General features: G+C 66.3%; 3 protein-coding genes across 8 annotated transcripts; 2 read left to right on the forward strand and 1 right to left on the reverse strand.

Annotated features, from left to right (window-relative positions):
* Nucleotides 1–867: 867 nt before the first annotated feature.
* Nucleotides 868–10,346, forward strand: PLEKHG5 (pleckstrin homology and RhoGEF domain containing G5). 5 transcript variants are annotated; one of them, XM_079326208.1, is made up of 22 exons: nt 868–1,072; nt 1,335–1,411; nt 3,388–3,517; nt 3,653–3,755; nt 3,836–3,896; nt 4,014–4,105; nt 4,182–4,318; nt 4,395–4,543; nt 6,102–6,287; nt 6,462–6,632; nt 6,706–6,801; nt 6,881–6,931; nt 7,032–7,181; nt 7,259–7,369; nt 7,478–7,627; nt 7,703–7,840; nt 8,011–8,130; nt 8,221–8,353; nt 8,423–8,535; nt 8,616–8,770; nt 8,844–9,638; nt 9,746–10,346. In XM_079326208.1, exons 3-22 carry the CDS (start codon nt 3,475–3,477, stop codon nt 9,753–9,755), a joined length of 2,964 nt encoding a protein of 987 aa, XP_079182334.1. In that variant the 5' UTR covers nt 868–1,072; nt 1,335–1,411; nt 3,388–3,474; the 3' UTR covers nt 9,756–10,346. The 5 variants fall into 5 exon arrangements, with proteins under 5 accessions (XP_079182334.1, XP_079182335.1, XP_079182333.1 ...); XM_079326209.1 differs by lacking the exon at nt 868–1,072 and having other exon boundaries at nt 1,327–1,411; XM_079326207.1 differs by lacking the exon at nt 868–1,072 and having other exon boundaries at nt 8,616–8,767.
* A 147-nt stretch (nt 10,347–10,493) lies between these two features.
* Nucleotides 10,494–15,133, forward strand: TNFRSF25 (TNF receptor superfamily member 25). 2 transcript variants are annotated; one of them, XM_079326213.1, is made up of 7 exons: nt 10,496–10,909; nt 12,466–12,661; nt 12,764–12,895; nt 12,974–13,126; nt 13,216–13,300; nt 13,386–13,447; nt 13,532–15,133. In XM_079326213.1, exons 1-7 carry the CDS (start codon nt 10,880–10,882, stop codon nt 14,140–14,142), a joined length of 1,269 nt encoding a protein of 422 aa, XP_079182339.1. In that variant the 5' UTR covers nt 10,496–10,879; the 3' UTR covers nt 14,143–15,133. The 2 variants fall into 2 exon arrangements, with proteins under 2 accessions (XP_079182338.1, XP_079182339.1); XM_079326212.1 differs by having other exon boundaries at nt 10,494–10,909; nt 12,466–12,895.
* A 424-nt stretch (nt 15,134–15,557) lies between these two features.
* On the reverse strand, nt 15,558–27,502 carry ESPN (espin; the record flags this gene model as incomplete). Its single annotated transcript, XM_079326172.1, has 12 exons — nt 15,558–17,857; nt 17,950–18,095; nt 19,266–19,292; nt 19,579–19,753; nt 19,833–19,994; nt 21,542–22,111; nt 22,213–22,344; nt 22,427–22,609; nt 22,722–22,908; nt 25,126–25,319; nt 26,135–26,854; nt 27,362–27,502. 12 exons carry the CDS (start codon nt 27,500–27,502, stop codon nt 16,085–16,087), a joined length of 4,410 nt encoding a protein of 1,469 aa, XP_079182298.1. The 3' UTR covers nt 15,558–16,084.
* Between the last annotated feature and the right edge of the window lie 222 nt (nt 27,503–27,724).

Here is a 27,724-nt window from a genome sequence, read left to right on the forward strand (position 1 = left end):
CTCAGCCGCGTGTCCCAGGCCCTGGTGTATCGCGACCCGCGGGCAGGGTCGGCTTTTGGGAACGGCCACGCTGCTCTGGCCGTGCCGGCGGCTGCGGCGTGGGGCTGATCCCTGGCACCGCCAGCCGCTTCGGCCAGCCTCTAGTTTTTGGTGAGTTTGGAAAACTTTCCCTTGGGTGCATGAAAGAATTTCTTATTTGTTTCCGTTATTATTCCCGATAGGTCAAGTGAAACGGCAGCGGCGGGGGGCGGGGGCCGGCCGAGCCCGGCGGGTGCTGCGGGGCGGCCGCGGGGACAGAGGCCTCATTGTGCTCCTGCCGCGGGGGCAGCGCCCGGCCCCGGCTCCCAGCGCTGCTCCCGGGGGACTGCGAGCTGAGCCCTGCCTGGCTGCTGTTGCACCGTCCGGCACCATCCATGGTGCCGCAGCAGCCCCAGGATCGCCTCCCAAGATGGGAGCTCGAGCAACCAGCACCATTCCAAGTTTTTTCCCCCTCTCCAGGAAGAATCAGCATTTTTTTTTCAGAGCTGCCTGAAAAGGCAGACTGTTCTATCCCGCAGACTTTCTAACCCCGGCCTTGGCCGCGGTCTCGCTCGGGTCGGCGTGGATGCTGTTTTTGTTGGCAGGAAGGATGCGGGAGAGGGAAGTGGTGCGGCGGGGAAGTCCCTGTGCCGCTGGGCTGGTATAATAGCCGTGCCACCTGGTAGAGCCGTGCCATTGTGGTAGAGCCGTGCCATTGTGGTAGAGCCATGCCATCTGGCCTCTCCACATCCCCGGCAGTGGCTCCCTGCCCAGCAGGCAGCTTCCCAAAGGTGCATCCCCGCCTGCAGCGGGGCTGTCCTGCCAGAGGGTGTCTGTACTGCTCGTTTGCCGCTGCGAGCAGCCCGGAGTCTGTTATTTTTAAACGATTAGGTTCGACACATAACAAAAGCCTTCAAAATAGGATTTGTCCCTAAGGCCGATTTAACTGTCAAAGCTTAAAGTGGCTCCTAAGCCCCGTTGGGGGCTGACAGCGACAGATTCAGTGTTGCTGCTGCAGCCCCAGGCCGTGCCAGCCCCAAGGGAGCGGGGGCAGGTCCGTGAATTATCCTGTACCCTGGGGTGCTGAGCAGGAGGTGCTGGATTCTGTCACTGTGCGTTCCCCCGGCGGGGATGTATCATTGGCTTCTTGGGCATGGGGCTTCATTCCCCTGGATGAGCTGTGGGGCGGGCAGGAGCGGGCTGAGCCCGAGTGCTTTGCCGAACTCTGAAATCCGGGATTCCTGGTGTGGGGCCTCAGCACGGACCCGGAGGGGGCTCACCGCGGCACTCAGGCACTGACCCTACTCTCTCCACAGCCGAGCCGTGCCCAGAAGAGGAGACAGTGCTGCCCTGCCAGAATCCCGACTGCGCCGGAGAGAGAAGGGCGGCCAAGGTGGGTCCTGCGGGGTGGGGGCAGCGCCGGGGAGCTGCTGCCTGGGGTCTTGGAGGTGAGAAGGAGCAGCGGACAGCTCTGTCCAACCTGCCGCTCCCTGAAGGGCCCCTGACCTGCAGTGCGGAGTGTGCGTTCCCTGCTGATGTCAGGGTCCTGCTGGCATTTAAGGGCACAGCGGCGGTTTACGCGTTTCCCCAAGCTGCCCTGATTTGGGCTAATCCACTACAGCCCTTCTGTCCCCCCGCTCGTTAACGTGAAGCCAGGGCGGATTTAGGGTCCCTTCTCTCCTGTTGGCTGCACGGAGCCGGGCCGTACCCCTGCCCTAGCTCCCGGCGTGTCCCGGGGGCTGCAGTGCGGGGCTGCAGTGCGGGGCTGCAGTGCGGGGCTGCAGTGCGGGGCTGCAGGCGGTGTCTCCGGTGCAGCGGCAGGACAGCCCGGAGCACCGGGGGTGTGCCGCCGTACTCTGTTTGCACGCCGGGCTGGCAGGGCCGGTGCTGCTGGGGCACACGTGGCATTGGGCAGTAGCTGCCCAGGAGTGCAGCTGGGACTGTCGGGAGCGACTGAGGCCACCCCGCCGCTGTCACCAGACCCCTGTTGGTGCCTGGCAGGTAGCGCTGCGGGGAGGGGAGGGGGGGGCTGGTCCGGCTGGGGGCTCATCCTGCCGTGCCATGGTGCAGGATCACGGTGTGACCCCTTTTGCTTTGTGAGGCACCTGCTGAGGGGCGGCGGAGCTGTCATGTGCTGGGAGTTGGGATCCGAGTGGGGTTCAGATCAGGAGCTGGTCCCTGGGGTGGGTAGAGGGGCTCAGCCATCCCGCCTGGCCCCTCCCGTGGGAATGAGTCCAGGGATGAGCTGCTGGCTGGATGAGGAGCCCCGCACCCCTCTGGGACGGCTGCCAAGGTTCCCAGGGGATGTCACTGAATGAATGCACTGGCTGGACCCGCGGCCATACTCCCACATGCAGGTGTCACGATGGCCACGATGGCAGCAACGCTGTGGCGGGAGAGGAGGAGGGCTGAGGGTTGTCCTGGGGCTGAGGCTGTCTCGAATCCCGGGATAGGACACTCGTGGATGGCAGGGGATGCTGGAGAGGGGCCAGTGGCCCCTCGGAGAGAGCGCGGGTGGTGGGAGCGCGTCAGCTCTGACCTCAGCAGCGCCGGAGGAAGGAGGGCAGGAAGTGGGGGCGGCTGGAGCTGCACAGGCGCTTCCTCCCCGCAGCAGCGCTGCAGGCAAACCCGGGCAGGACTGTGTCCTCCCAGCACCCTCACACCCCTCCGCGGGCAGGGTGGCGGTGGGGGTCCCACATGGGGCTTGCTGGCACTGGCCCACCACAGTCCCCAGGAGCAGGGCCGATAGGAGCCCCAGTGAGATGGGCACTGGTCAGGGAACACAGGCTTTGCACTGTGCTGGGGGCCTGGCTGGGGGTTTAAAAATAACCCGCTGTGAATGCCTGGAGGGGTTGGGGCCGTGGCCGTGGCCGCACACAATCGGAGGAAACTCGCCGGCTTCGAGCATTGTTTGGCTGCAGACGCTCGCTTCCTCCGCCCTGCCACGGGGACACGGCTCTCTCCAGCACAAAGGGGCTGTGGGGTGCCAGGGCGGCCTCCTGGGCCACTGGTGAGGTGCTAGTGCCACGGTGCAGGTGACTGTCCTGCAGCTCCTTGTGCAAACCCCGGCATGTGCAGGTGTCCCAGGGTCTCTGCTCATTGCAGTGGAGCAGGGAGGGGCTCTGTGGTGAAGAAGCCCCCGTGTCATCACCATGTCCTTACAGCACTCACTGCCACATGGCCATGTCCTGGTCATGCTGCTTTCCCTGCGCCCACTCTGGCTTCAGCATTCCCTATGAACAGTGTGCCAGCTGCAGTTGGGGGTGAGAGAGGGACCCTGCTGCTCGTGGTGCTCGCCATCCCTCCTGTCAAGGCGCCATAGCCAGCAGCCCTGGGCAGGCGCTGCCTGATGGACTCATGTGCCTGCAGGAATGCCACCACGCAGAGTGCCAGCAGCTGAGCCACAGTGGCCCCCTCAGCCTGTGTGAGCTCTGTGACGGCCGCCTCCATGGCGCCATGCACTTCGATGGCCACATCCGCTTCGACCTGCCCCCGCAAGGTGAGGGGACCGGGCTGCAGCACCAGGGATGGGAGTACCTGGGGCTGGTGCGACTCAGGGATGGGAGTGGGATGCGGTGGGAGCCAGCATGGGGCTGGGGGAGCTGTCACAGCCCAGCTCGGTGCCCGTTTGCAGGCTCCATCCTGGCCCGCAACATGTCGACACGTTCGTGCCCCCCGCGCACCAGCCCTGCCTCTGATGTGGAGGAGGAGGAGGAATGTCCAACAGAGAGCAGAGGGTGAGCCCCTAGCCCTGCACAGCCTGTGTGCAGCCCCAGCCCGTGGCATCCCTGTCACCCTGCCCTCCCTGTGCCCGCAGGGAACGCAGGAGCTCAGCGCTGAAGCTGCCCAAGAAGAAGGCTTGGCGCAGGCACACAGACGTAAGGCACCGGCTCCTCTCTGTGGGGCACTCAGCAGGGCAGCAGGATGGCCCTGGTGGGAGGGAGGGGGGGAAGGAGGGAGGGACCCTTGGGCAAGCAGCTGCCACCTGCCCACAGGACCCCAGCAAAGAGTGTTTCACCTTGAAGTTTGACCTCAGCATCGACATCGAGGCAGAGATCGTGCCAGCTGTGAAGAAGAAGTCACTGGGGTGAGTCTGCTGGGGACAGGACAAGGTACAGTGTGGGGACAGACGCAGAGACAGATGTGGTGCTCATGTCCTGCAGGGAAGTGCTGCTGCCAGTCTTCGAGAGGAAGGCAATCGAGCTGGGCAAAGTGAACATCTACCTGGACCAGTCCCACACGCCTCTGTCCCTGCAGTTCGAGGCGTATCGCTTCGGGGGACACTACCTGCGCGTCAAAGGTGCTGCGGGGGTCCGGAGGGAGGCATGGCTGCTCCAAACTTTCCAGAGGACACTGACAAGCTGATGCTTCCACAGCCAAGCCTGGGGATGAGCTGAAGGTGGAGCAGGCAGTGCGAGATGCCAGGTCAGCCAGCCTGCCCATCCTGCACCCTGCCAGCAATGCTGCATTCCTTGGGCCAGTGCTAGAGCCGCTGCCAGGACGCCGGGAGGGCAGTGAGAGCCTGGTGAGTGCCAGTGCTAGCTCTGGGGAGGAAGGAATTTGGGATGGCATGACAGCATATCATAGCCATTCTTTCCGAAGGTGATTCATAGGTCAGCAGCATGGTGTCTTCTCCATGGCCTTGTGTGGGGTGGGCTGGACATCCCCCTGGAGTCCCCAAGACCCATTTTTTCTCCTGGCTGTGCTGTGCTGGCTGTGCTGTGTTGTGCTGTGCTGGCTACACCACGGTAGTGGTAGCAGCAGCACCAGCCCTTCGACTCTGCCAGGAACAGGCTGGCACCAAAGTAAAGGCAAACAGGAGCCCTGGGGGCCCCAGTGGTGGCTGCTGCTCGGTGCCACCCCACCCCTGGGACTTGTCCTGGCCCAGGACTCGCCCTGGCTGCTGGCCCTCCTCTCACTGTGGCGCCTGGCAGCTGCTGAGCACAGCAGCTCTGTCCTGCCCCATGGACCCTGGCCCCAGATAAGGCGTGGGACCGGGCTGGGTGTCACTCCCATGGGAGCAGGGTGCCAGGCCCGCAGGGAGCAGCTCTGCAGGATCTGGCCAGGGGAACACGGTGCTCAGTCCTGTGCCAGCAGGCCCTGAGGGTGGCAAACTGGCTGCATGGCCAGGGCTGGTGTCTGCCCGTGTCCAGCACTATAACGCATGGCTGCAGGACGGGCAAGGCACTAGCAGGGCCAGGGGTCAAGCAGGCAACCAGCCACCTCTGTGGGGGTCTCGAACCCGACTCCCTTCCTGGGGGCAGGTGGGCCCCAGGTGGCACCGAGGCGATGGGGCTGGTGGCAGCCGGGGCACCGGGAGAAGTGACAGCACAGTGAGTAATGGGGATGGTGCCCGGAGCAGCTCTTCCCGCCTGGGTCTGCGGACGTGGCAGGGTGTGGGGCCGTGCTGGCGGCGGTGGCCACAGCATGCGGCTTCCCGGGGCAGGAGCCCCGAGCCTGCTGCCTTTTGTGTCACGGTGAGGAGATGGCAGCGGCCACATCCCGGCACGGCCCGGGGACACACGGGGAGCAGCCGGTACAGCGGTGCCCGGGGCGGCGGGAGCCTCTTGGCCGTGACCCAGCTCTCGCGACCAGCCGGGGGGCTTTGATCTCCGCCGGTGAATTGTTCAGCTCTGGTAGCTTATCTGCCGAGGAGGGAAATTAGGTTTTCGGCGCTGGCCCCACCTCCTTTTGTTTCGGAGGAGCTCGGCCACAGCCTGCCCGGCCCCGGCTCTGTGGTCCGAGCCGGGATTGCGGCTGGACGGGCGGCTCGGCCGGGTGCTGCGACCCTCGGGATGCCCTGAGCCCCCGCGCTGCAGGCACCGCTTGTCCATGGCCGGCCGGGCTTGGCCAGGTAGCACCCGGGGTCCTGCACCCCCGGGGCTCTGCACCCCCGGGATGCAGGTAGGCAGGTCAGTGCGGGCAGGGGAGCATGGCCGGGGGCCCCCACTGCCCGGGGCTGCCATCTGCGTGTCTGTCTGTCCCACTGGTGCTCGAGGTCAGCCGGGCTGCTGTCCCCATCCCAGTGCCACGGCCGCACTGCTGGGCACTGACCCTGGGGACACTGGCTGTCCCCGCTGCAGGCTACGGGACGGCGAAGGAAGAACATAACAGAGTTCCTGGGGGACAGCAGCATCCCCAGCCCTGAGCCAGCCCTGCACGGCAGCAGCTCTCTGCCCACCAATGGCACTGACACCTGGAAGAATCGCGCTGCCAGCCGCTTCAGCGGCTTCTTCGGCTCCGGGACCAACACGGGCTCCTTCGTGCGGGTATGTGGGATGCAGGCGTGGGGAGGGGATGTGGGAACTGCCTGTGGCTATGCTGGGGAGCTGGGATGGGTCCCCCTGGGCCTTGAGACCCTAGTTCCACAGGCTGGGTGAGGTGGTCCGTGGCACATGGCCACTGGCCCCTGCCAAGCCGTTCTGTCCCTCGCTTTTGGCCAGGAGACTGAGAAGCTGGAGCAGCTGGTGAACAGGCTGCACGCCTACAGCACCTTTGGGCTGCCCAAGCTGCCGCCCCAGCTCCGCTTTGACCGTGACTCCTGGGAGGAGGATGGGGACGAGGCCGGGCTGACACTGGAGGACAGCTGGCAGCAGATCATCCAGGGCACAGAGGTAGGGACAGGCCCTGGGGAGTCTCAGGGGCTCTGCCCAGGCCCCAGCACAGCACTGACACTCGGCCTGGCAGGTCCTGTCGCGGCGGCAGTGCCACCAGCAGGAAGCCATCTGGGAGCTGCTGCACACAGAGGCCACCTACATCCGGAACCTCAAAGTCATCACTGATGTGAGTTGGCAGCTACTGCACCGTGCTGGGGTTGGGGACTGTGGCTGCAGCTCACCAGCTTCCCACTCTCTCCCCACAGCTCTTTCTTTCCTGCCTGGTGAATCTGCAGGAGTCAGGGCTGCTCTCTGAGGTGAGTGGAGGGGGCTGCAGGGGACAGGGTGTTGAGGGATGGGTCCTCAGCCTTGCCACACTGCAGGGTGGAGGTGCCATTCCCCACCTCACCCCCACAGGTGGATGCCGAGCGGCTCTTCAGCAACATTGGGGAGATCATCCGGCTGCACTGCAAGCTGTGGCGCAGTGTCATGGCCTCAGTGCTGGCCAAGGCACGACGGACTGGGGCACTGCTTGACCCCATTGACTTCCTTGATGCCTTCAAGACGGTGAGTGGGGATGCCATGCCACAGTGGGGAGCCAGGCCATGCCGTGTGCTGCATGGTGACCCCCTTGTGTCCTCCAGTTCGGGTCCCTCTTCAAGCCCTATGTGCGGTATTGTATGGAGGAGGAGGGCTGCATGGAGTACATGCGGGCACTGCTGCGGGACAGCGAGCTCTTCCGCACCTATGTGACGGTAACGGGAGGGTGGGACTGGGCCTGGGGCTGGGGCTGGGGCTGGGACTGGGGTGGTGCTGGTGCTGGTGCTGGTGCTGGTGCTGGTGCTGATGCCTGTGTGCCACAGTGGGCCGAGAAGCAGGAGCAGTGCAGCCGTCTGAAGCTGAGCGACATGCTGGTGAAACCTCACCAGCGCCTCACCAAGTACCCGCTGCTCCTCAAGTCTATCCTGAAGAAGACGGATGATCCACGCGCCCGTGAAGCCATCACCACCATGGTAAGGCATTAGGGGTGGGGTGCAGCATGGTCGGTGGCCCCTGGCCACTCAAACCCACTGCCACTCCTGGCACAGATCAGCTCTGTGGAGCGCTTCATCAACGATGTCAACTCGCGGATGCGCCAGCGGCAGGAGCGGCAGCGCCTGGACGCCATTCTCAGCCGGATCGATGCCTACGAGGTGGTGGAGGGCAGCACAGATGAGGTGGACAAGGTAGGCTGGACATGGCAGAGCTATGCCATGACACTCAATGCCACTCTGCCACACTGCTCTGCCACCCTGCTGTGCCACCCTATGTCACTTCATGCCAAGCCACCCCATGCCATGCTGCCCGTGCCATGTTACCCCATGCACCCCATGCTGACACTGGGGGCTTCTGGCAGCTGCTAAAGGAGTTCCTGAGGCTGGACCTGACTGCCCCCATCCCCGGCACCTCCCCAGAGGACACCCGGCAGCTCCTCCTCGAGGGCAGCCTGAGGATGCGGGAAGGTAAAGACAGCAAGGTGAGGACTGCAGGGGAGAGGGAGGTCTTGGCTTCAGCCCCTGCCTACCCGCCCTCACTCTGCACTGACTGGCCCTTCTCTCACCCCCAGATGGACGTCTACTGCTTCCTCTTCACTGACCTCTTCCTCATCACCAAGCCCTTCAAGAAGGCTGAGCGCACCAAGGTGATCCGGCAGCCCTTGCTGGTGGACAGAGTAGTTTGCCGGGAGCTCAGAGACCCAGGTGAGAGCACTGGGCATAAGGGGGACTACAGGGAGGTCCCTGGACACTGCTGACAGCCTCTGCCCACAGGCTCCTTCCTCCTCATCTACCTGAACGAGCTGGGGAGTGCTGTGGCCGCCTACACCTTCCAGACCAGTGGGCAGTTGTGCCGCAGCTGGGTTGAGGCAGTGCGCAATGCCCAGGTGAGGGCACATGTGTGGGTGGGGGACCCGTGGGTACCCTGTGCACACCCCATTCCTCACTGATGACTCCCCCTTCCCAGAACCTGCTGCAGCGGCTGCGGCAGCGCCGGCGCATGGAGGAGCAGGAGGAGGAGGATGAGGAGGACGAGGAGGATGACGGTGAGAGTGGCACCTCAGCTGCCAGTTCACCTACCATCCTGCACCACAGCAGCACCAGCCCGGACTCACAGCAGTGGTAGGGAGCAAGATGGGGGGACTGCACACCCCCAACCTGGCACAGGCCCCTCATCACCTTCTTGCATCCACAGCCCGTCCGATGGCTCCACCGAGACGCTTGCCATGGCAGCAGCAGACGGTGGCGATGAGCTCTCCTCCCCAGACTGGGACGCAGGGCCCTTCAGCTCAACCTCAGATGGCTCCTCCATCAGCACCAGCACCTCCATTGGCACTGGCACCTCTGCAGAGACCCCCACCTCCGCTGAGACCCCCACCCAGGAGCTGCCTGCCGGCGCCCTGCCTGTTCCCCTGCCCCACGGCGTGGCCTCCCCAGGCAGCGGCTGCCGCTCGTCCTCCATCGACAGCGCCTACGGCACGCTCTCACCTGCCTCTCTGCGGGACTTCGGCCAGCAGCCACAGGGGACAGCCGAGGAGAGGCAGGAGCCCTCCCCGGCCCCTCCGGCTCCACGGCCTGCCTCGCCCCGGCTGCGCCGCCGGACGCCCGTGCAGCTCCTGCCTTGTCCGGCCAGGGTGCTTAAGTCCAAGTCAGAGGCCAGCTTGCCCCGACTCCTGTCCCCCACTTCCCCAGGCCCCTTAAGCCAAAGCCGTAGCCTCTCTGACCTCTGTGCTGGTTCCCCCCGGACTGGCCAAGACCCCGCACCTCTGGCTGCCCCTGGCAGCAGTGGCAGCTCCACATCAGAGCTCTCAGAGCCAGAGGAGCCAGTGGAGAGCCCAGCACCCATCCCAGGGGAGCTCAGGCGTGACCTCCAACCTCCTGCCCGCCGAACCCTCTCAGACCCACAGTCGACACAGCACCGCAAGCTGACACTGGCGCAGCTGTACCGGATCCGGACCACGCTGCTGCTCAACTCCACGCTGACTGCCTCGTAAGCATGTGCTGCCTGCTCCTGGGGGATGCCCCAGCCCTTCCAGAGGCTTCCCAGGGATTGAGTTCCAGTGCTGAAGGCATCTGTCCCCACTCTGTGTCTTGCAGGGAGGTCTGAGAACCGCTGGCGTGGAAAAGGACAGATGCATGGATGTACCAAGGAGCTTCTCCTGCTTCTAACCGTAGCGTAATGCCGGGGCTGGGCAGAGCAGGCACTGGGATGCCACGCTGGTGGGGACATGGATGGGGATGCAGATCAGTCCCCCTGATGAGGATGTGTCCTGGGCATGGCGGTACAGGGCTGGATGTGGCACGTGGCTTGTGCTGAACCCCTGTCCACAGACATGAGCTTTATAGGCAGGGGGCCTTGGGGCTGTGGGGGCCTGTAGGAGACTGTGGGTCAGCTCATGCAGGCGAGGAAGGGATGTTGATGTCGGCAGTGGTGAGTGGAGAAGGTGCTGAGAGGGACGTGGTGCTGGTGGCACGGTGCTGTGGACAGTGTAGGGAGGAGGCTGGGGCTGGTGGCAGGAGAGGATGGCGCAGGGCTGAGGCAGGTTTGCCCTGTGGGGTGTCAGTGGATGGCAGCACCTGGGACCGGAGTGCGGGAGCCACGGTGGGACATGCAGGAGGCAAAAGCCCCGGCTGCCCCCCCATGCTAAACTGCACTCCACGTCCCAGCTGAACAATAAAACCAGCTGGTGCACGCTCATGTCTGCCTCGCCTTTGCTTTGGCTTCAGCGGCCCCCGAGGCTGGGCATCACCTGGGTGGGTGCGGTGTCACTGAGAGAGCCCCACCAGAGCAAAGAGGGGCTCAGTTCCAGCCTCCCGTTCGGGATCCCGGGGTGCGGATGGAGCCCTAGGGTGGAGGTCAGCACTGCTCCCCACACACTTTGCGTCCCCCCGTCACCCCCGTGGCCGTGGGTCTGCACCAACGAGCAAGGGAGGGCGGTGGCCGGGTCCGAGGCGAGGCAGTGCAGGTTCCTCCCGCGCCTAGCACTCCCGTCATGTGGTTTCGTACCCCCTGGACTCATTTCCAAAAAAGCATTTCCTCCTACTGCGGTTGGGCGTAAAAGCCTGCCTGGGGAGGGTTGGCGCTCACTCACCACGCGTCGCGTGCTGCTGACGGCAGCCATGGGGTGCCGGGGCACCCTGCCCGGGCACTGAGCTGCCCCGACACCCCACTGCATCTGCTGCCCGCTCCCCTCACCGCCCCGGCATGACCCAGCCGCATCGGCCACAAGGATGAAGTGCTGCTGCCCTAGGGTGGCTTGGGTGAGTGCGGTGGAGTGGGGGTCCCACGGATCCTTGGCACCAATTGTGGGGTGTCCCACGCCTGTAAGGGGTCTGGAGGAGGGAGGGAGGGAGGAAGATGGATTAACTCCAGTGCCAAGCGCGCCATAACCGCTCACCCCTCTGGCTAACAGCTGGGGCTCTGCTGCACCAAAACATTCACGGTGTGGCGTGATCACAGGGGCCACAGGCCGTAGAGAGAAAGACAGGATGCGGAATGCCGTGGCAAGCGTGGGGTCAGTCACGGGGCTGCGGGCAGGGCAGTGCCGCGGGGAGTGGCTATGCCGACAGCCTGCGGGCCGCTGCCTTCGGGGCCAGCAGGGCGCACGGGTGGCGGCCCCGGCACACGGGCACCGGGCGCGGCGGCTGCGTTCCGGGCGGGAGAGGCGCTTGCACGGCACAAGCGGCGGGGGCTCTCCCCACCGAGCAGCCGGCCCCGTGCCCAGCGCTCCCCTGCGCACCGGGCACCTGCACCCCGCGCCGGGCAGGGGCCGCTGCCCGTCTGCAGGCGGGGTGCGCGGGCAGGGCCCCGCTGCGGGACGGTCGTGCCTCAGCGGTGACTCAGATGTGCCGCTGCCAGCCGGGACTGAGGCAGCCGCCCGGATCTGCCGGCAGCGCTCTGCGAGCGGGGCGGCCCAGCGCGGTTTCCAGTCTGTCGGTGGCGGCGGGTTTAGTAGAAAATGATTCAACTGCCGTAATCGGGGCCATCACGGCTGGGAAATCCAGCCCCCAGCGAGGAATCCCCTGGCTCCCTGCCCACACTGTCAGTGCCACGGTCTTCTCAAACCCCGGCCCAGCCTGTGGAAGGGGTGTCAGCGTGGGCAGTGCTCGCTGCACCCACCGGGGCTTTCAGGGGAGCGGGGCTGCCCTGCGGACAGCACCTGGTACCCCGCGGGGGAGCAGTGACCTACTTTGGGACGCGCGTAACGAGGCGCGATAGCATCGGGGAGAGCGTGAGCCAGGCACGGCTTCCTTTCGGGGAGGAAATCACCTCCTCTGTGAGGGAGATAAACCCCAGGAAAGTCAAAACTGGCAGCATTAACCCCTGAGCGCCCGGCTACCTCTCTGAGCTGCCATCTCTGGCAGCACCAGCAGTCTGTGTGCCTGACTCATTCGTCCCATACCCAAGGGATATGGCAGGGGTCCTGTTGGCACAGGCCGTCGAGCATCTCAATGCCGGTCCCCAGCCAGCCTGGCAGCACCATCTGCAGAGCACACGGGGGCACAGCCCACTGGGCACAAGCTGTGGCACAGTGGCCCCCACAGTGCCAGCAGGAAGTTGCTTTCTCGTGTACTGCGGGGAAAGCAGAGCGCAGGGGCTGCCGTGGGGCATTCCCGGCCCTGGGGCAGCACACCCACGAGGCTTTGGGGCAAAGGGCTGGGGTTCCAGCTGTTCTGCCCTGTGCAGGCACCGGTTTCCACACGGTTCCAGGTACGGCTCTGTCTCTGGTAGCCCAGCATGAGCTGGTGTGATCCACGGGTGCACTGCTCCTGGAGCAACCCGGCTGCCTGCAGCCCTGCTCTCTCCCTGTTTGCAGGTGACCTTGGCAGCGCTGTGGCTGGCGGCCAGCGAATCGCAGCCCCCAGGGTGGCGGGACCGCGCCGTGCCGGAAAGGCAGCGGGTCCTTGTGCAGCCACTCCTCCGCCAGCAGAGACATGCCATCCCCTCCCGGTGCCCTGCCGGCACGAACTGGGTCGAGACGGTTCGCCATTGCTGCCTTCCGTGTTCCGCAGGTGAGCGCTGCCGAGTCCATGTGGCATGGCACAGCACACTATGGCACAGCAGGGGCATTGCTCCAGGTGGCCGTGCTCCCTGTCACCCCACTGTCCCTGCAGGGACATTCCTGTATGAGCCCTGCACAATCCCTGGGACTCTCGGCACGTGCAGCCCCTGTCCCGCCGGCACCTTCCTCACCCAGCCCAACACCCTCAGCGAGTGCCACGTTTGCTCCGAGTGTGACCAACATGGTGAGCTGCACCGCACCCCACCACACTGTGCTGTGTATGCAGTGCAGTGCCACGCTGCTCACTGCCTGCTTTCTGCAGCTTCCCAGAGGGTGCTGAGAAACTGCTCGGCCACCAGCAACGTCGAATGTGGCTGTGAGCCCGGCCACTTCCGTTCCTGCACTCACTCGCTGTGCAGCGATCTCTCTTGCCAAAAATGCCAGCTCTGCACTGGACGTCTCATCCAGCGACCCTGTGAGTGCTGCCAGCTGCCCCACGGCACAACCTGTCAGGTGTGCCATCTCTGACTGTGCCACCCTGCCTCATGCCCACCCTCTCCCCAGGCTCAGAGATGCAGGACACACTTTGCGACAGCAGCTGCAAGCCTGACTTCTACAGAGACGGTGATAAGTGCCGGCCATGCCACAAGTAAGCATTGACCCTCCAGCTAGGAATGCATGTGGGGCCCATGGCATGGCACAGTATGGCACTCATGGGTCCCATCTCCTTGCAGGAGCACACAGGACACATGTGGCAAAGAGTGCCAGCAAGTGTGCGGCAGCAACAACGACCAAGGTATGGGGATGATGGGGCCAGGGTCGGTGGTGTGCAGTCACTATGCTGGCCAGCTGATGGGAATGCTCCTGCTCCTCCTTTCAGGTTCAGGTCTGGAATACATCTTGCTGGGACTCACAGGGCCTCTCTTTCTGGGTGCCCTTGCCATTTACCACAAGAGGAAGAGGCTCTGGCATGGTGCCCTGGCAGGTGGTCCCCTCCCCACGGCACAGGCCACCACCTCAATGGCCGGGGCTGCAACCACACCGTGGTGCCAGTTCAATGGCCGGAGGTGGGACAACCTGTGCTGGACCCAGCCATGCTCCCCACAGGGTACAGAGCGTGCCACTAGCACAGCAAAGCAGAGCCCCAACCACCAGGCCTTGCTGTATGAGCAGCCCAGTGATGAAGGGGAGCCCTCTGCACCCCCAGAGCCCCGCGGTGCCCTGCTGCAGGGCAGCCAGCTCTATGCTGTCATCGATGTGGTGCCAGTACGGCGCTGGAAGGAGTTCATGCGGATGCTGGAACTGCGGGAAGCAGAGATTGAGCTGGTAGAGCTGGAGGTGACACACATCCGCGACCAGCAGTACGAGATGCTGAAGCGCTGGTGCCAGCAGACCAGTGCCACACTGGACCATGTCTTTGCTGCCCTGGAGCGCATGGAGCTGGCCGGCTGTGCTGAGACGCTGCGCCAGAGTCTGTCTGCGAGACCCTAACTCCGGCGTCAGCACCCTGGCACAGGGAGGTCCCAACACTTCCACATCTCACTGGGCACCTCATCCCAGCCATACCCCTAAGTATTGTTACTTATGCCGTGTAGACATTTTATGTCAGTTTTATGTCCCCTTCCCACCTGCCTGTCCCCTCTATTTATGTCGCCCTGCTCCCAGGGCCGGGGAGGACCTCATGCCTCAGCACATCGGCTGCCCAGCCACTCGCGGGACGAGCGGGTGCCGAGCCCACTGCAAACCCATGGGATAGTTCTCAAGGCTGCCCGCTGCTGGGCACTCCTTCCCCCTCCCCAATAAATGGTGTGTTCTCCATCCACCAGCCCTGGCACTTCTTCACAAGCTGCGTCAGCCGGGCACCATGGCACTGCTGGCCTCAGGACCACCACGGGTGATGGGGCCACCACAGGTGACAGGCAGTGTAGGTGCTGGTAGAGATGCAGGCAGTGTGGGTGTTGGGGGTGGTTGTGGTGATGTTGGTGAGGGGGGCACCTCTGTGGGCGAGCACGGTGTGGGCGGGGGATGGTGTGGGCAGCCCCAGGAAGGCGCGGGGCACTGCTGGCGGGGTTTATCGTTTTAATTGCTGGAAAGGCAGGCGGTCTGGGCAGAGGTGAGCCAGAGCTGGCCTTGAGCGGCTCTGGAGGGACAGGAGCGAGGGTGAGCACGCTGCAATGGCGAGTGGTGCCAGAGGGGCGTGCGGCGAGCCCAGCCGCAGCGGCCGAGCCGGACAGTGCGCAGGGAACCGCGTGTCCCACTCCACGGCAGCTCGCTTTGCAACGGGCAGCACAGGGTGGGCTGGCGGCAGCAGGATGTGGGACAGGGGTGGGGGGCTACGGGTGCCTGGGGTGGTGGGATGGGCTTCTCTGGGTTGGGTTTTGTGGCCATCCACGGCAGGAGGAGGGTGCTGAAGTATGTCGCGGTCCATGGGAGGACCTGCCAGCCTCCTCCTGCTGCGAAGAGCCAGGATGCGGTGTGGCGTGGCTAGTGCTTGGCTATGTCCCCCTTCTTGAGGATGATCTGTCGCTGCCAGGGCGCCAGCTTTGTCTCATCGTACCCGAGAGTCCTTAGCTTTTCCGACTGCTCCTTCTCCTTCTCCTCCTCCTCCCGCTTCAGCTTCTCCTGCTCTTTCCTGCTTATCAGCAGAGGGCACAGGGCACCGCGGTCACCAGAGCCGCGGGAGCCGCCGTGCCCGCCCACCCAGGGAAGGGGCTTGCGGCACTCACCGTTTCTGCTCCCTGCGAAGGCAAAGGGAAGAGTGGGGTTAGCAGAGCCGCGGGAGTGACCGGCTGTGCGGCACCCCCCGACCCTGGCTCACCTCTCTTCCTCCAGCTTCTTGCGCAGGATGTCCCTCCTCCAGGCTGGCATGCTGGCTAGGCGCGCTTCTTCTTCTTTCTCCTGCAACAGACAGCCGTGTTACCGGCACCGCCGGGAGCCCACCCTCACTGCCGGCACCGTGGGGCCGCAGCATCATCCTGGTGCGCGGCATCGCATCCTTCTGGCAGCCGCCCTCCGTGGCACGGTACTGGTGGGGTTCACCAGCACACGGCTCGCCGACGCGCCCCTCACTGCCCGCCTTCCACCGGCGCCGGGAGGAGGAAGGAGCGCGTGGCGTGGCCAACCCTTGGAGCACACCACAGCTTTATTGCACGACACGCGGGGGCCCACGCTGCCCCGGCACCGCAAACACCACAGCAGAGGGGAGCGCAGCCCCGCCGCTGCGCCTCCCACACAACACACAGCCACGGCAAGCCGCACACACTGCAACCTCGGCCCGGGGCCGCGCAGAACAACACCCAGGCCTCTGCAAAGCTCAACTGTACCACGAGCCACAGAGGCAGGCGAGCACACCGGGCACCAGCCACAGCTGTCCCCCTGAGCTGCTAGCGCCCCACGCCACACCACTGGCACAGCCTGCAGCATCCTGCCGGGCTCAGGTGTCAAACATCTCTGCCTCCTTCTCCTTCCAGAAGGAGAAGCTGCGGTCAATGAAGCGGCAGACGTCCTCCTCGCTGAACTCTCCCAGCTCTGGTACTGGCACTGCTGCCCACTGCTCTTCCGGGGCCATGGTGGGTGTCTCTGGCAGGCTCTCTACCACTGCCACAGGGTCATCCCCAAAAAATTCCTGCACGAGGTCCTCAAAGCCGTCAAGCCAGTGGCGGTGGCCAGCCTCCACCTGCTCCAGCACGGTGCGGTGGAAATGGCGGACGAGGTGCCAGCTGTGGCTGCCCAGGCGGTCAAACATCTCGTAGCAGAGGAGGTGGCGGAAGCGCCGCTCCTCGGGGCTGAGGGGCATCTCCAGCAGCTGGAAGTAGCCCAGCATGAAGAGGTCGAGCGGGAGGCTGTCGTGGGGCATGGGTGAGCCGCCGACATGGGGCAGGAAGTGTTGGGGCCAGTACAACACCGTGGTGCGGCTCAGCCGCCGGATCTGACGCCCTGGAACCCGGCGGGCGACACTCCTCCAACGGGCCAGCAGCCGCCCCGCTGCCGGTCGCCGCCTCCCCGGCCGCCGCGGCCGCTCCTCCCCAGGCACCGCCGCGAGTGCCCGCTTCTTCCAGTGCTCCAGGAAGAGGAAGACGGCGCGCTCCTTGCACCCCTTGATGCGTTCATGCGGGCTGCTTGGCTCCGGCAGCGCTGGCCTGCTCCGCCGCAGCGCCCCGTCCCCGTATTCCTCCTCCAGGATGGGCCGACGGGTGCTACCAGGGGGCTGCACCCGCTTGCGCTTAGTGACTCTGGGGGAAGGTGCTGGGGGCTCCCCTGGACCCTCGTAGTTGGCCTTGAGGCTGCGGACAGAGACCCCACAGCCCAGGATCTCGCTCCGAGCGTCGTGCTGGGCACCGGGGCTGCCCACTGCGCCCCCCGCCCCAGCGCCCTCCCGGCCGCTCAGGGTGGCTGGTGCTGCGGCCGCGCTCCTCGGCTGCGTGGGGGACTGGCTGCCGCGGGCAGGCGCGTCCTCGTGGGCGAGGGCGAAGCGCCGGGGTGCCGGGGGCGCGGAGAGCGGCACGAGTGGCGGCAGCTCCACCTCCGGCCCCCCCGGAAGCGGCTGCGCCTCGTGCATCACCCGCAGGCTCCCCAGCTGCCTCTCCAGGTGCTGCATGTCCTCCTCCCGCATCAGCTGCCCGGCGGGTCCCGGGATGCCCCCGCGGGCAGGTGGCCCGCGCCGGCACAGGGGCGGCGAGCGGCTCCCAGGCTGCGGCGGGAAAGAGGGCAAAGGGGCTCTTGGGGCCATGCCGCACGCACCTTGTGCCACTGCCGCCGTGGGTAGCATCCCCGGGGTATGACGCCCCTGCATGCAGGTAGGGTGGTCCCCAGACCAACTGGGAGCCACAGGCAATGCCACGCACGCCATCTCGCCAGGTCCTGAGCTGCTTGGGCCATGCCCGCGCCGCGCTCGCCGCCGCAGCACGTGGGACCCCCCCCCTACCTTGCGCCGCTGCTCCTCTTCCTCCTGCATGCGGAGCTGCAGCTTGCGAACCATCACCTGCCGCTTCCACTCGGGGATGGGCCGACCCTGCTCGTCCTGGCTCGGCACCAGCGCCTCCACCTCCACGGCTGCCCCAGCGCCTGCCGCCGGCACCGGTGAGCTTCCGTTCAGCACTGGCTCTGGTGAGCCCCCTGCCAGGCAGCGTGGTGGCCCAGCAGCCTCGGGAGTGGCCGGCGGGGTGGGCGTCCTGGTGGGTGACGGGGAGGACACTGGCGACTCTGCCTGTGGAAGGAGGGAGGGAGGGAGGGCGGTGGGCACTTGCCGTGCTGTGCTGCGCCGCACCGCCGGCTCCCCTGGCCCCCATCACCACCTACGTTGGCCCCTCCCTGGCCGCTGCCGGAGAAGACGGTGGTGAAGCCTTTGCTCTGTGGCGTTGGCTTGAGGCTCTTCCCAGCTTTGATCTCGGCCAGCAGCTCCGAGTTGTCGCCGGTGGGGGACATCATGTTGAAGGACTTGGTGCCTGTAGGGAGGCAGGAGGGGCACTAAGTACCCCACCAGCACCATCTCCCTGCCCCTGTGAATCTCCCATTAGATTGCAGCATACGGGGCTGGATGGGTGGCTGGCTGACTGCCCCCTCCCCACCATCCAGGAGCCCCTGCAACGCCCCTGAAGCAGCATCCGTACACTCAGTTCATCTGTCCACAGAAACAGCACATCACCAAACTCCTGGGTCCATCAGACCCCAGTGGAACAATCCCCTAGCACTCAACAGCCTGGCACCCCAGCTCCACAAATCCATAAGACCAGCACACCACCAGCAGCTTACAGGGTCCATGGCACCCTGCTGCAGCAGCATCCCAGCACCCCAACACTCAGCTTCAAGGGTCCCAGCCTGGCTCCAGACCCGAATGCCACTCCATGCCCCCGAGGCACTATATTGCAACAGATGTGTGCCTATGGAGGGACAGCTCCATGGCCGGTGGCAGCCCCCCACTGCAAGACGGCCCCTACACTTCCCTGGCAGCTCCCGGCAGCGATGCACCGACAGCCTGAGCCAGACTCCCTGCCAGCCCATTGCCCAAAGATCTGCGAGGCACCAGCAGCCCGGGGATGCTCTTCCCCCTGCTCAAGCCACCCGCCTCGCGAACACCCACCGTCCGTGCCAGCCATGCGTGAATCCCTAACGGCCCATGGTACCGTGCCAAGGCAGAGCCCCCTCCCCGCGGCCGGCACGCCGGAGCCAGAGGGCTGCGGGTGCTGAGGGCCCAGCGGGACGCGCGCGCTGCCATCCAGCGCCGGCTGAGACCCTCCGGTGCCGGGAGCCGGCGCTAATAAAGCGGGCGCCGAGCAGCGGCCAAACCCGCCGGCTGCAGTCAGCGGCGGGGGAGCGGCCGGTGCGCTCACGTGGCGGGGTCACGCCGGCCGGCTGAGCGCGAACAAAGGCGCTCTGTGTGCGGGGCCGCGGGGGCCCGGGGCCCGGCTGCCTGCCCAGCCCTGCCAGCCCTGCCTGCCGGCTCCGGCAGCCCCGCACAGCGCTGCGCCTCCCGCGTGGCACCGCCGGCCGGCGACGCGCAGCGGTGACAGCCCAGCGGCCGTCGATGCCCCGCGGCTGCAGCGCAGGACGGCGCCGGCACGGGCCCCTCCGGCCGTGCCCCCGAGCAGGGAGCAGCGTGGGACCGCGGTACTTACTCTTCATCTGCCTGAGCGCCTTTCCTCCTAGGGAGAGAAGCAGAGAGGCGGCGCGGGGCGCGCGGCAAAGGAAGGATTTGGCCACCGCGAGACAAGAGAGAAGAGAAGCGGCCAGCAGTGAGAGCAGCAGGGGCGAGCGGGCGTGGGGGCCCCCGCGCCGACACCGGAGGAGAGAAGGACAGAAAGGCTGTCAGGAGCCGCGCGGCCCAAGTGCCGCGGGAGGAGAGGAGCAGAGGAGGTCAACGCCACAGTACAGACAGTGGGACAGTGCCCAGGATCACTCCCCGTGCCCACCCGGCACCCTGCCACTTACTTCCCGTAGAGGAGGAGGAGCGGCGGGGGCCGGCGGGAGTCTCGACGGGCGGGGGCGGCGGTGGGGGCGTCGGGCAGGCGGTGTCGGGGAGTGGTGGGGGCGGGGGCGGAGGGGGCAGCTCGGCACCAGGTTTGCTCTCCCCATTGCTCATGGTGTCTGCCGAGATGGGTGATGCCTGGAAGAGAGAGCATGGGCAGGCGATGCTCGGTGCCGGTGCCACTATGCTGTGCACAGGCTTGCGGCGCCGGGCTCACCTCCTCGGTGTGCGCCATTCGCTGGGGGCCTGGCTGCTCGGCCACGACGTGCCCCAAGTGCTTGTAGTAGTCACCGGTGCTCGGCTGCTTGCCGAAATTCCTTGACCGCCTGCTGGAGTCGGCCCGGCGCAGGCCCTCGGGACTGCTGTCACGGGATGCCAGCTGCAATGGGGACCCCACCTCAGCACCGCCGTGCCCGGCTATGACCGTGGCACAGGGCCGTGCTGGAGTGTGAATAACCCTGCCAGCGGTTTGCACTGGGGCAGATGCAGAGCTGGGAACAGACAACAGGTGCATGCCCTGGGGTCTGTTCAGCAAACGGCTCTACCGGGGGCTGCGTGCCATGGTGGCAACGTGCGGCATCAGTGCCTGGCACTGTGACCCCATAGCCTGTGCCCAGGATCCTGTCCAAGCCTCCCCCGGGATAACCCCCTGGGAACAGGAGTGCCGAGCCCCAGCCCCGCGGATTACCGGAAGCTTATCCCGCGCGGGGCTGGGGCCCGGTTCCAAACCTCCCTCTGAACAGGGCTCTCAAGCAGCGCAGCCTCAGCTCACCCCGGCGCATTCCACAGCGGCTTTGCGAGTTGTGCTGCCGAGTGCTGCGCTGCAGGGGGCTGTGCCTGCTCCCTGGGTTTGGGGTGCCACCGTGGCATAGCCCTGCTCCCCTTGCTGGGGGCCCCGCTATTTGCATTTCCCCGTACGCCACCTCCACCCATGGCATTTTCACGGTGAGCCCGGGTGCTCGCCGCCGTCGCCAGCCCCAGCTAAGTCAACAAACGTCAGCTCGGTGCTTCCTACTCCGGCTGCCATGGGAGTTGTGCCAAGCCTGGCTCCTGCTCCGGCAATCCCAGCCCCGGTCTGGCGCAAGGGTGCGTGCCGCTGAACCCCATTTCGTGGCGTACCCACACCAGTGTGGCACTGCTCTGCCACACGCCCACAGCTCCCCAAGGCAGCCTGTTACTCTGGTAAGCACTAAAGAGCCAAGGCTGTGTGCAACCACATCTGTGGGGTCCTGAGCCCACCACATGCCTAGCGCACACGACTGTGCCGAGACCCCCCACCCCATGTGCCCCTTCCCCAGAGCCCTGGGCTCTGCCGGTGTCCCGACCATGCCCAGAATCCTGTCCCCAGTAAAGTGGCGAGAGCCGTGGTAGGGGGTCAGGGTGGCCCCAAAACTACTGCATCCCTAGGCCCCCCCAGCCCGCCATGGAGGGCTGTACCCCTCTTACCTGTGCACGCCTGGCTGAGCCCTCTCAGCTCCTGGCAGCGCTGGCTGTGCCACCCGACACCTGCGGCGCGGGTGACACCGGAGCCGGCCGCTCGGGTTACCACCTGCGCAGCTGCCCACGCCCAGCTCGGCATGGTGCCGGTGGCATCGCCGGCCCGCATGGGCGCGGCTGCCATGGCATGGCATGATGCTGCCGGGTGCCCCAGCCGGTGCAGCAGTGGAGTGGCCCACCCAGTGCCGTGGAGCCACCAGAGCATCACTGGCCCCAGCTTGCTGCATCCTCCCTGCTGGTTGAGTCCCAGCCCCTCCCAGTGCATGCCAGCTTTGCGGGCATGTGGCCTCCAGCTGGGAGTGTCCCCTCCCGGTGCAGGCAACAACTCCTCGAAGGGGATGGTGCCCGGTGGCATGTCCCCCCCGGGTGATATGTCCCTTGAGCTGTGAATGGGGCATGGTGCACGGGACACGGTGCATGGGGCCGTACCTCTCGGCGCAGCGCCTGGCTCTCCACATGCCGCAGGTTGTTCTTGGCCCGCACGTAGATGTCAGCAGTGTGGGGGGCAGCGGGGGGTGCAGGTGCAGGGTAGCCGGGGGGTGGTGGGGGTGGCCGGGTAGCGGGGGGTGGGGGCGGTGGCGGGGGGAAGGCAGGGGGTGGCGGTGGCGGGGGACCCTCGCCTGCGGGGCCCCGGCCCCGTGGCCGCATCTCGGGGTCCAGCATGTCCATGTACGCCTGCATGTCCGCCAGCGCCGGCTCAGGCACCCCTGCGCAGGGCAGGGGGTCAGGGGGGGCTGGACCCGCACCCCCCGCCCTGCGCCCCCTGGCCCCGCACTCACGGGCGGCGGGGGCCCCTGGGTGGCCGCCCCTCTTCTCCCCGGTGCTGGACTGGCTGGAGTGGCAGGAGTCGTAGTTGGAGAGGGTGCTGGCAGGGGAGCCCACCTCGAAGCGCGCCTGGGGCACCGACGCCGTGGTGTTGGGCGATGACATGCCCGAGTCGGGCTGTCGACATTCCCCATCCGCCGAGGGGTCTCGTGACAGCACGCGGTGCTCCACGCTCTGCTGGCACAGGCGTGGGTGAGGCAGCAGGGCAGGGGTGGGGAGGCCCTGCGTGCTCCCTGTGTGCTCCCCACGCCCTCGAGCACCGGGCACTACCGTACCATGTTCTCCACGGTGCGCAGGTACTGGGCGCAATGGCTGTGACCATTGTAGTCGGCGAGGTCGGCTGCTGTGTAGCCATCCTGGTCACGGATGCTGAGGTCGGCACCGTTCACCACCAGGATCTGGCAGCACTGGGGAGAGTGGGGGTGCATGGCAGGGCTGGAGGGAAGGGCCCCCGCTCACCCTGACACCCTGTTGGCCACCAGCACCCACCTCCAGCTCGCCATTCTCGGCGGCATCGTGCAGCGGAGTGCCACCCCAGCCGTCGGCAGTGATCTCCCCGCCGTGCAGCAGCAGCCAGCTCAGCACCTTGGCATGGCCACGGCTGGCAGCAAAGTGCATGGCCGTGGCCCCCTCGGCATCCCTCTCTGACAGGCTCACCGTCGTGAAGCTCATCTGTGTGGGCAGGCGGGCTGAGCACTGGGGCTGTGCGCCCTGCACTGTGCCACTGCACTGTGCCACCACGCCGTGCCATGCCGTGCCACGCCGTGCCTGGACAAGCGCTTACCAGCCATACGATGACAGTGTTGTGGCCCATCTGGGCGGCGGCGTGCAGTGGGGTCATGCCGTCGTAAGCGCGCGCGTGGGGGTCAGCCCCACAATCCTGCACCAGGTACTGGATGATCTCCAGGTGGCCTTCCTGGCAGGCGAGGTACAGCGGGGTGGCCCCCGTCTTGGTCTGGGCACTCAGCGTACTGCAAGCGGGGCACAGCGCCCGTCACCTGTGGCCACTGCTACTGCCAGGACTGGGACGGGGGCAGGCAGGATACAGGGACATGGGGGCTTGTGGGACACAAGGAAGATGGGCAGGTGCAGGGGACACAGCTGCAGGCAGGCAGGGCAGTGCCAGGGGTGGGAGCTGTCCATCCCATGCCTTCCCACACATCCCAGTGCTGTGGTGGTGGCTGCAGCTGCAGCGGGAGGTCACTAAGTTAATCAGCCTGCTTAGGCTAAGCTCCTTCCTCCGGCTGTTTTTGGACACTGCAATTTAGTCGTATTTTAAAGTAAGCTGCTTACACAGCACCGGCCATGGACTGGCGGGGAAAGGCCAACCTGCACAATGGCGCTGCCTAGCCCAGCTACAGCACACCAGTGTGCCCTCACTGCTCCAAAAGGCCTTGGCATTCTCCTCTCTTTTGTCCTGAATTGTGTATCCCAAATTGAGCAACCCAAATCCTGAATGCCACATCTTTTACCCCACATCTCCCACAGACTGCATCCTACATCCCGCATCCTGCCTCCCGACCCCACAGGAAGCTGTTTTATTAAGTGCACCATAAAAAAAACCCCTGTTGAATATTTAAAAAAGGAAGAGCAATAAATACTCTGCTCTGTTATCGCAACGATCGCAGGCCCTTAATAATTGATCCCTGTAACTGTGAGACGGGCTGTGGTCAGCACTCTCTTCCCACTGTGCCTTGCGTGCCGTGCCACCGAGTGCCTGCCCCGTGGTCCAACAGTGCCAGGCTGGCAGAGTCCTCCTCTGGCAGGGGCTGGGGCTTGGGATGGTTGCAAGTTGTCCCTTGCACTGAGGTGCAGGGGACAGCGGGAGTACAGGCAGAGCGTCAGTCCCTGATTCCCATTTCTCAGTAACTGGGAAAGGGTTAAGACCCTTGGGCAGCACCAATAAACTGCTTTGCCAGATGGCTGAGACCCCACGCTGGGCCACCGGCTGCCGGGGGGCCCCGCGGGCGGTGCGAAGGTGGGCTGGGAGAGCCAGCATCCCGCAGCGGCACCAGGGATTGGATTTCGCAGCTGTAACGGAGCCTCCGGGCAGGCGCGGGACTGGGAGCGGGGCCAGCAGTAAATAATTCAGGGGGAAGGCGGTGACAGCAGCGGAGCAACCCCAGCAAGCAGCGTGAAAGGCAATGCGAGTGCCGTGCCACACCTGGGCTGACACAGTGGGCATCGAGCAGGAGCAGTGACTGGTTTGGGGCTGGGCTTGGGATGCAGGGGTTAATCCCAGAAGTGCTCAGGGCTAAGCTGGCACACCTGGGACAAGAAGATAAAGAACAGGGGCTGGGACAGCTCTGGCCAGTAAGTGCAATGGGATCCAGGGATCTCTGTGGCCCTGCCTGGAGGAAAGGATGCAGTGCTCTGGTGTTATGGCACCCAGAGACAGAGTGCTGGTTCACGTCCTGCTGCCTCAGAACTCCCTGGATGTTGGGAGAGCTGTGCAATCCCTCTCATCCACAGTCCTGGAGACTTTCAGGGAAAATGCGGAGCAACAGCGCATACCTCCGGCTCCACTTTGGCCGGGTCTGTGGGTTATTTCTAGTGGCCTCTGCCCACCACAGGAAATCGGATTAGCGGCCACCTAATCGCCTGCTGCAGCCTCGTGGCGAGGCCCGGCATCGCGGGCTCTGTGGGCTGCTATGCCACGTAACCCGGGGACCAGACTGGCCCCAGGTACCGCTCAGCAGGGAAAACAGGGATGCTGCCGTGACGGAGCCGTCTGAGAGAGGCTGCCATGTCCAGCAGTGCCCACGGACCTGGGCAAGCGGAAAGGTCGTCTCCGGCGCGGGGAGCAGCCTCTCCTCGGCGGTCAGCCTAATCCATTTACATAACAGCGGGCGGACAAAGGCGGCTGTGTTATCGCCCCGCGCCAGAAGCCGACTCAGCGGCCAGTGACAATATTTCTGCCAGTGCTCACCCCTCTCCTTGCCCTTTCTTTCTGGGCCATAAAGAAGGTGCAGCTGGCTGCGCAGCCTGATAGCGTGGCCACGTTGCCCTTGGAGCTGGGGGATCAGGGTGGCTGCAGCATTCGTCCCCAGTACTGGCACCTTGCCCAGTGGCTGGAGGGAGGGTTGGGACCACAGCAGTCACCCTGTTCTCCCACTAACCCCTCTCCTGCTGGTGGGTGCCAAACTTCCGGCAGACCCTGTCTCGCTGCCAGCAGCGGGGACCGTTACCTGGGGCAGTGTCCCAAGAGGAGTCGCAGGGAAGGGAAATCCCCTTTCACCGCGGCGTAGTGGACGGGCAGTGCTCCCGTGTTGGTGGCTGCTGTGGGGTCGCTGCCTCCAAAGCGGAGGAGCCAGTCGATCACCTCATGGTGACCGAAGCGGGCTGCCAAGTGTAGGATGGTGGCACCAGAGTTGTCTGTGTCCTGCAGGAGGAAGTGGGACGGCTGTCAGTACCAGGGACCAAGCCCTTCCGGCAAGGGCGCCGGGGACCGCAGGCAGCCGTGGGGCATCCCCCAGCCCGGAGCTGGTGCCGGGCGGGTGGGGTGGCCAGGGCGGAGTTCCTGTCCGTAAGGAGAGGGGCTGGAACAGGAGCACAGGGCATTGGAGGAACCGCGGGACCAGCAAGTCTGCCCTCCGTCAAGGACCTGCGTCCGCACACAGTGAGTGCAGCACAATGCCCTCCTTGTTCTACCGGCCGCGGAGCCCCTGAGTGCGGGGACTTGCCACCGAGCCCGGCTGTGCCGCCGGCCCGTCCGCCCTCCACGCTCGGCGGGGCGCGGGTAGGGCTGGCCCCTGGCCAGGAGGTCGCCAATATGTGCTGACCCCTTCCTTCCCGATTAATCTCCGCTCCCAGCCCTGCCGCCGCCTCCTCTTCCTTCGGCCGTCACATGTCTTTAACTCTCGGCCGGCCCCGGGGCAAGCCGCTTACCGCCCCGGTCCCGCCGTTGTGTAACCCCGGGAGGGGGCGGCAGCCCCCGGGAATATGTGCTGCCCTCGCGGCTGAACCCCTCCGGGATGCCGGGGACTCTCCGAGTCCGTCGGATGCCGCCCGCTATTCACGGCGGAGCCCTGCCGATGCCGGCTAGGACGGACCTCGGCTCGCAGTCGGCAGAGTTGGGAGCACCACGCGTGACCGTCTCCCCGCGGCCACAGCCACCCACACGGGACCGCGGAACGCCTCCCCGGCCGCCCGAGCCACCGAGGGACCCTCCGCCGCCCCCCGCGACCCCGCTCGCACCTGCACGCCGCAGCCCCCCTGCGTGAGCAGCCACTGGAGACAGGCGAGGTTGCCGGTGGCGGCGGCGTCGTGGGCCGGCGTGGCCCCGTTTCGCGCCCGCGCGTCCCCGCGGAGCGTGGCCTCGGCCGCCAGGTACCGGAGGCAGGCGAGGCGCCCGGCCCGGGCAGCGTGGTGCGCGGGGGACGCGCCCAGGGCGTCCCGCAGCCCCGGCCGCAGTAGCCCGGCCGCCCGCAGCCCCCGCAGCGCCTCCACGTCGCCCTGCCGCGCCGCCTGCAGCGCCCGCTCCAGCGCCCATCCCGGTGGCGGCCCCGGCCCCAGCGGCCCCGGCGGCGGCCCCGGCGGCCCCGGCCGCCGCTTGGCACTGCGCGGCGCTCCCGCCTCGCCGCCCCCCGGCCCCGCCGGCTCCACCTCTCCCTCCCCCGGGGCCGCCCCTCCGCCCGCCCCCCCCGACGGCGCGGCTCTTGCCCGCTGCTCGGGACCCCCAGACCGCTCCCTCCGGCCCTCAGCTGGGGCAGCCGCATTTTGCCGAACGGCGGCCGGGACCAGGACCGGGACGGGTGCGAGTCCGGCTGGAGCCAAAAGCGAACTGCACGAGGCTGCCGGTGCCGCTGTCCGTGGCCTTGGGCAGCCGCCCCACGGGTGTCCCCTCCCGCCGCCCGCCCAGGCGAGAGGCGCCTCAAAGATGGGCTCCTCCGGCAGCCCCGACGTGCGCTGCCGGTCCTAGCAGAGCAGGCAGAACGGGGGGCGCTGGGCGGGCGGCTACTCCGACTCAGCTGACCGCGGGGTGCCGACAGCCGGGCACCGTCTGCTTTGGGCTCCACCCGGACTTTCACTGTCCCGGTCCCGGTCCCGGCCGCCGCTCGGCAAAGAGGTTTTATGAATCGCTAGCGAGGCAGGGGGCGGTGTGGAATACGGGCGGGGACCCCCCTCCGTCAGGACCGCGGACAGCGGAGGTGCCGCTCGATCAGCACCGAGGACAAGGCAAGGCCGCCCTGCCCGCCTCCTTCCGTGCCTGCCCCCCGCTCTCCCTGCCCGGCCCTTCTGCCCTGCCCCTCCGGCAGTTCATAAAGCCGGTAGCGGTGTGGAGAGAGGGAGCGCCATGTCCCCACCCAGTGCCCGTGCCCCGCCGGCAAGCCGGCTCCTGCGTCCCTCCTGCCTCCGCCGAGCTGTGCAAGGTGAGAGCTCCGGCATTCCCGGCTGCCTGCGCCCGCGGGCTGCCCCGTCTACGCGCACATCCTCCGGTCCCTCACGGGGACGCGCCACCGCGCTCGCACCGGCGAGAGCCCCGAGCTCGCGGTCGGCGAGGCCGCGAGTGCCGGGCGGGGTACCGGGATCCTGGACCCCCTCCGGACCCTGCGTGCACTGCATTGTGAGCTGTCACTGCGTGCTCGGGACTGTGGCCACTACTCAATCCAAAAATCCCTGGGAACCCACGGGAGCTCTGTTACAACCGGAGAGAACCGACGGTACCGAGAACGCGGGCGGGGGGGAGGGTGGCTCTGCCCGTGCTGACCCGAAAACCCTGGCTCCCCTCGAGTCCCCGCGCTCCCGGGCACTCCTGGGCGCGGCGGGGGAACCCCAATCCCGGTG

This window comes from Erithacus rubecula, assembly GCF_903797595.1.
Source record: "Erithacus rubecula genome assembly, chromosome: 24".
Lineage (NCBI taxonomy): Eukaryota > Metazoa > Chordata > Aves > Passeriformes > Muscicapidae > Erithacus > Erithacus rubecula.

Excerpts from the sequence above, each read along its gene's own strand:
- PLEKHG5 (XM_079326208.1), top strand. The coding sequence starts at position 3,475 with ATGCACTTCGATGGCCACATCCGCTTCGACCTGCCCCCGCAAG. Across the intron at positions 7,370-7,477 it reads TCTTCCGCACCTATGTGACG|TGGGCCGAGAAGCAGGAGCA; the intron begins GTAACGGGAGGG and ends TGTGTGCCACAG. Across the intron at positions 7,841-8,010 it reads GCACAGATGAGGTGGACAAG|CTGCTAAAGGAGTTCCTGAG; the intron begins GTAGGCTGGACA and ends GGCTTCTGGCAG.
- TNFRSF25 (XM_079326212.1), top strand. The coding sequence starts at position 10,880 with ATGAAGTGCTGCTGCCCTAGGGTGGCTTGG. Across the intron at positions 13,127-13,215 it reads ACGTCTCATCCAGCGACCCT|GCTCAGAGATGCAGGACACA; the intron begins GTGAGTGCTGCC and ends CCCTCTCCCCAG. Across the intron at positions 13,301-13,385 it reads AAGTGCCGGCCATGCCACAA|GAGCACACAGGACACATGTG; the intron begins GTAAGCATTGAC and ends ATCTCCTTGCAG.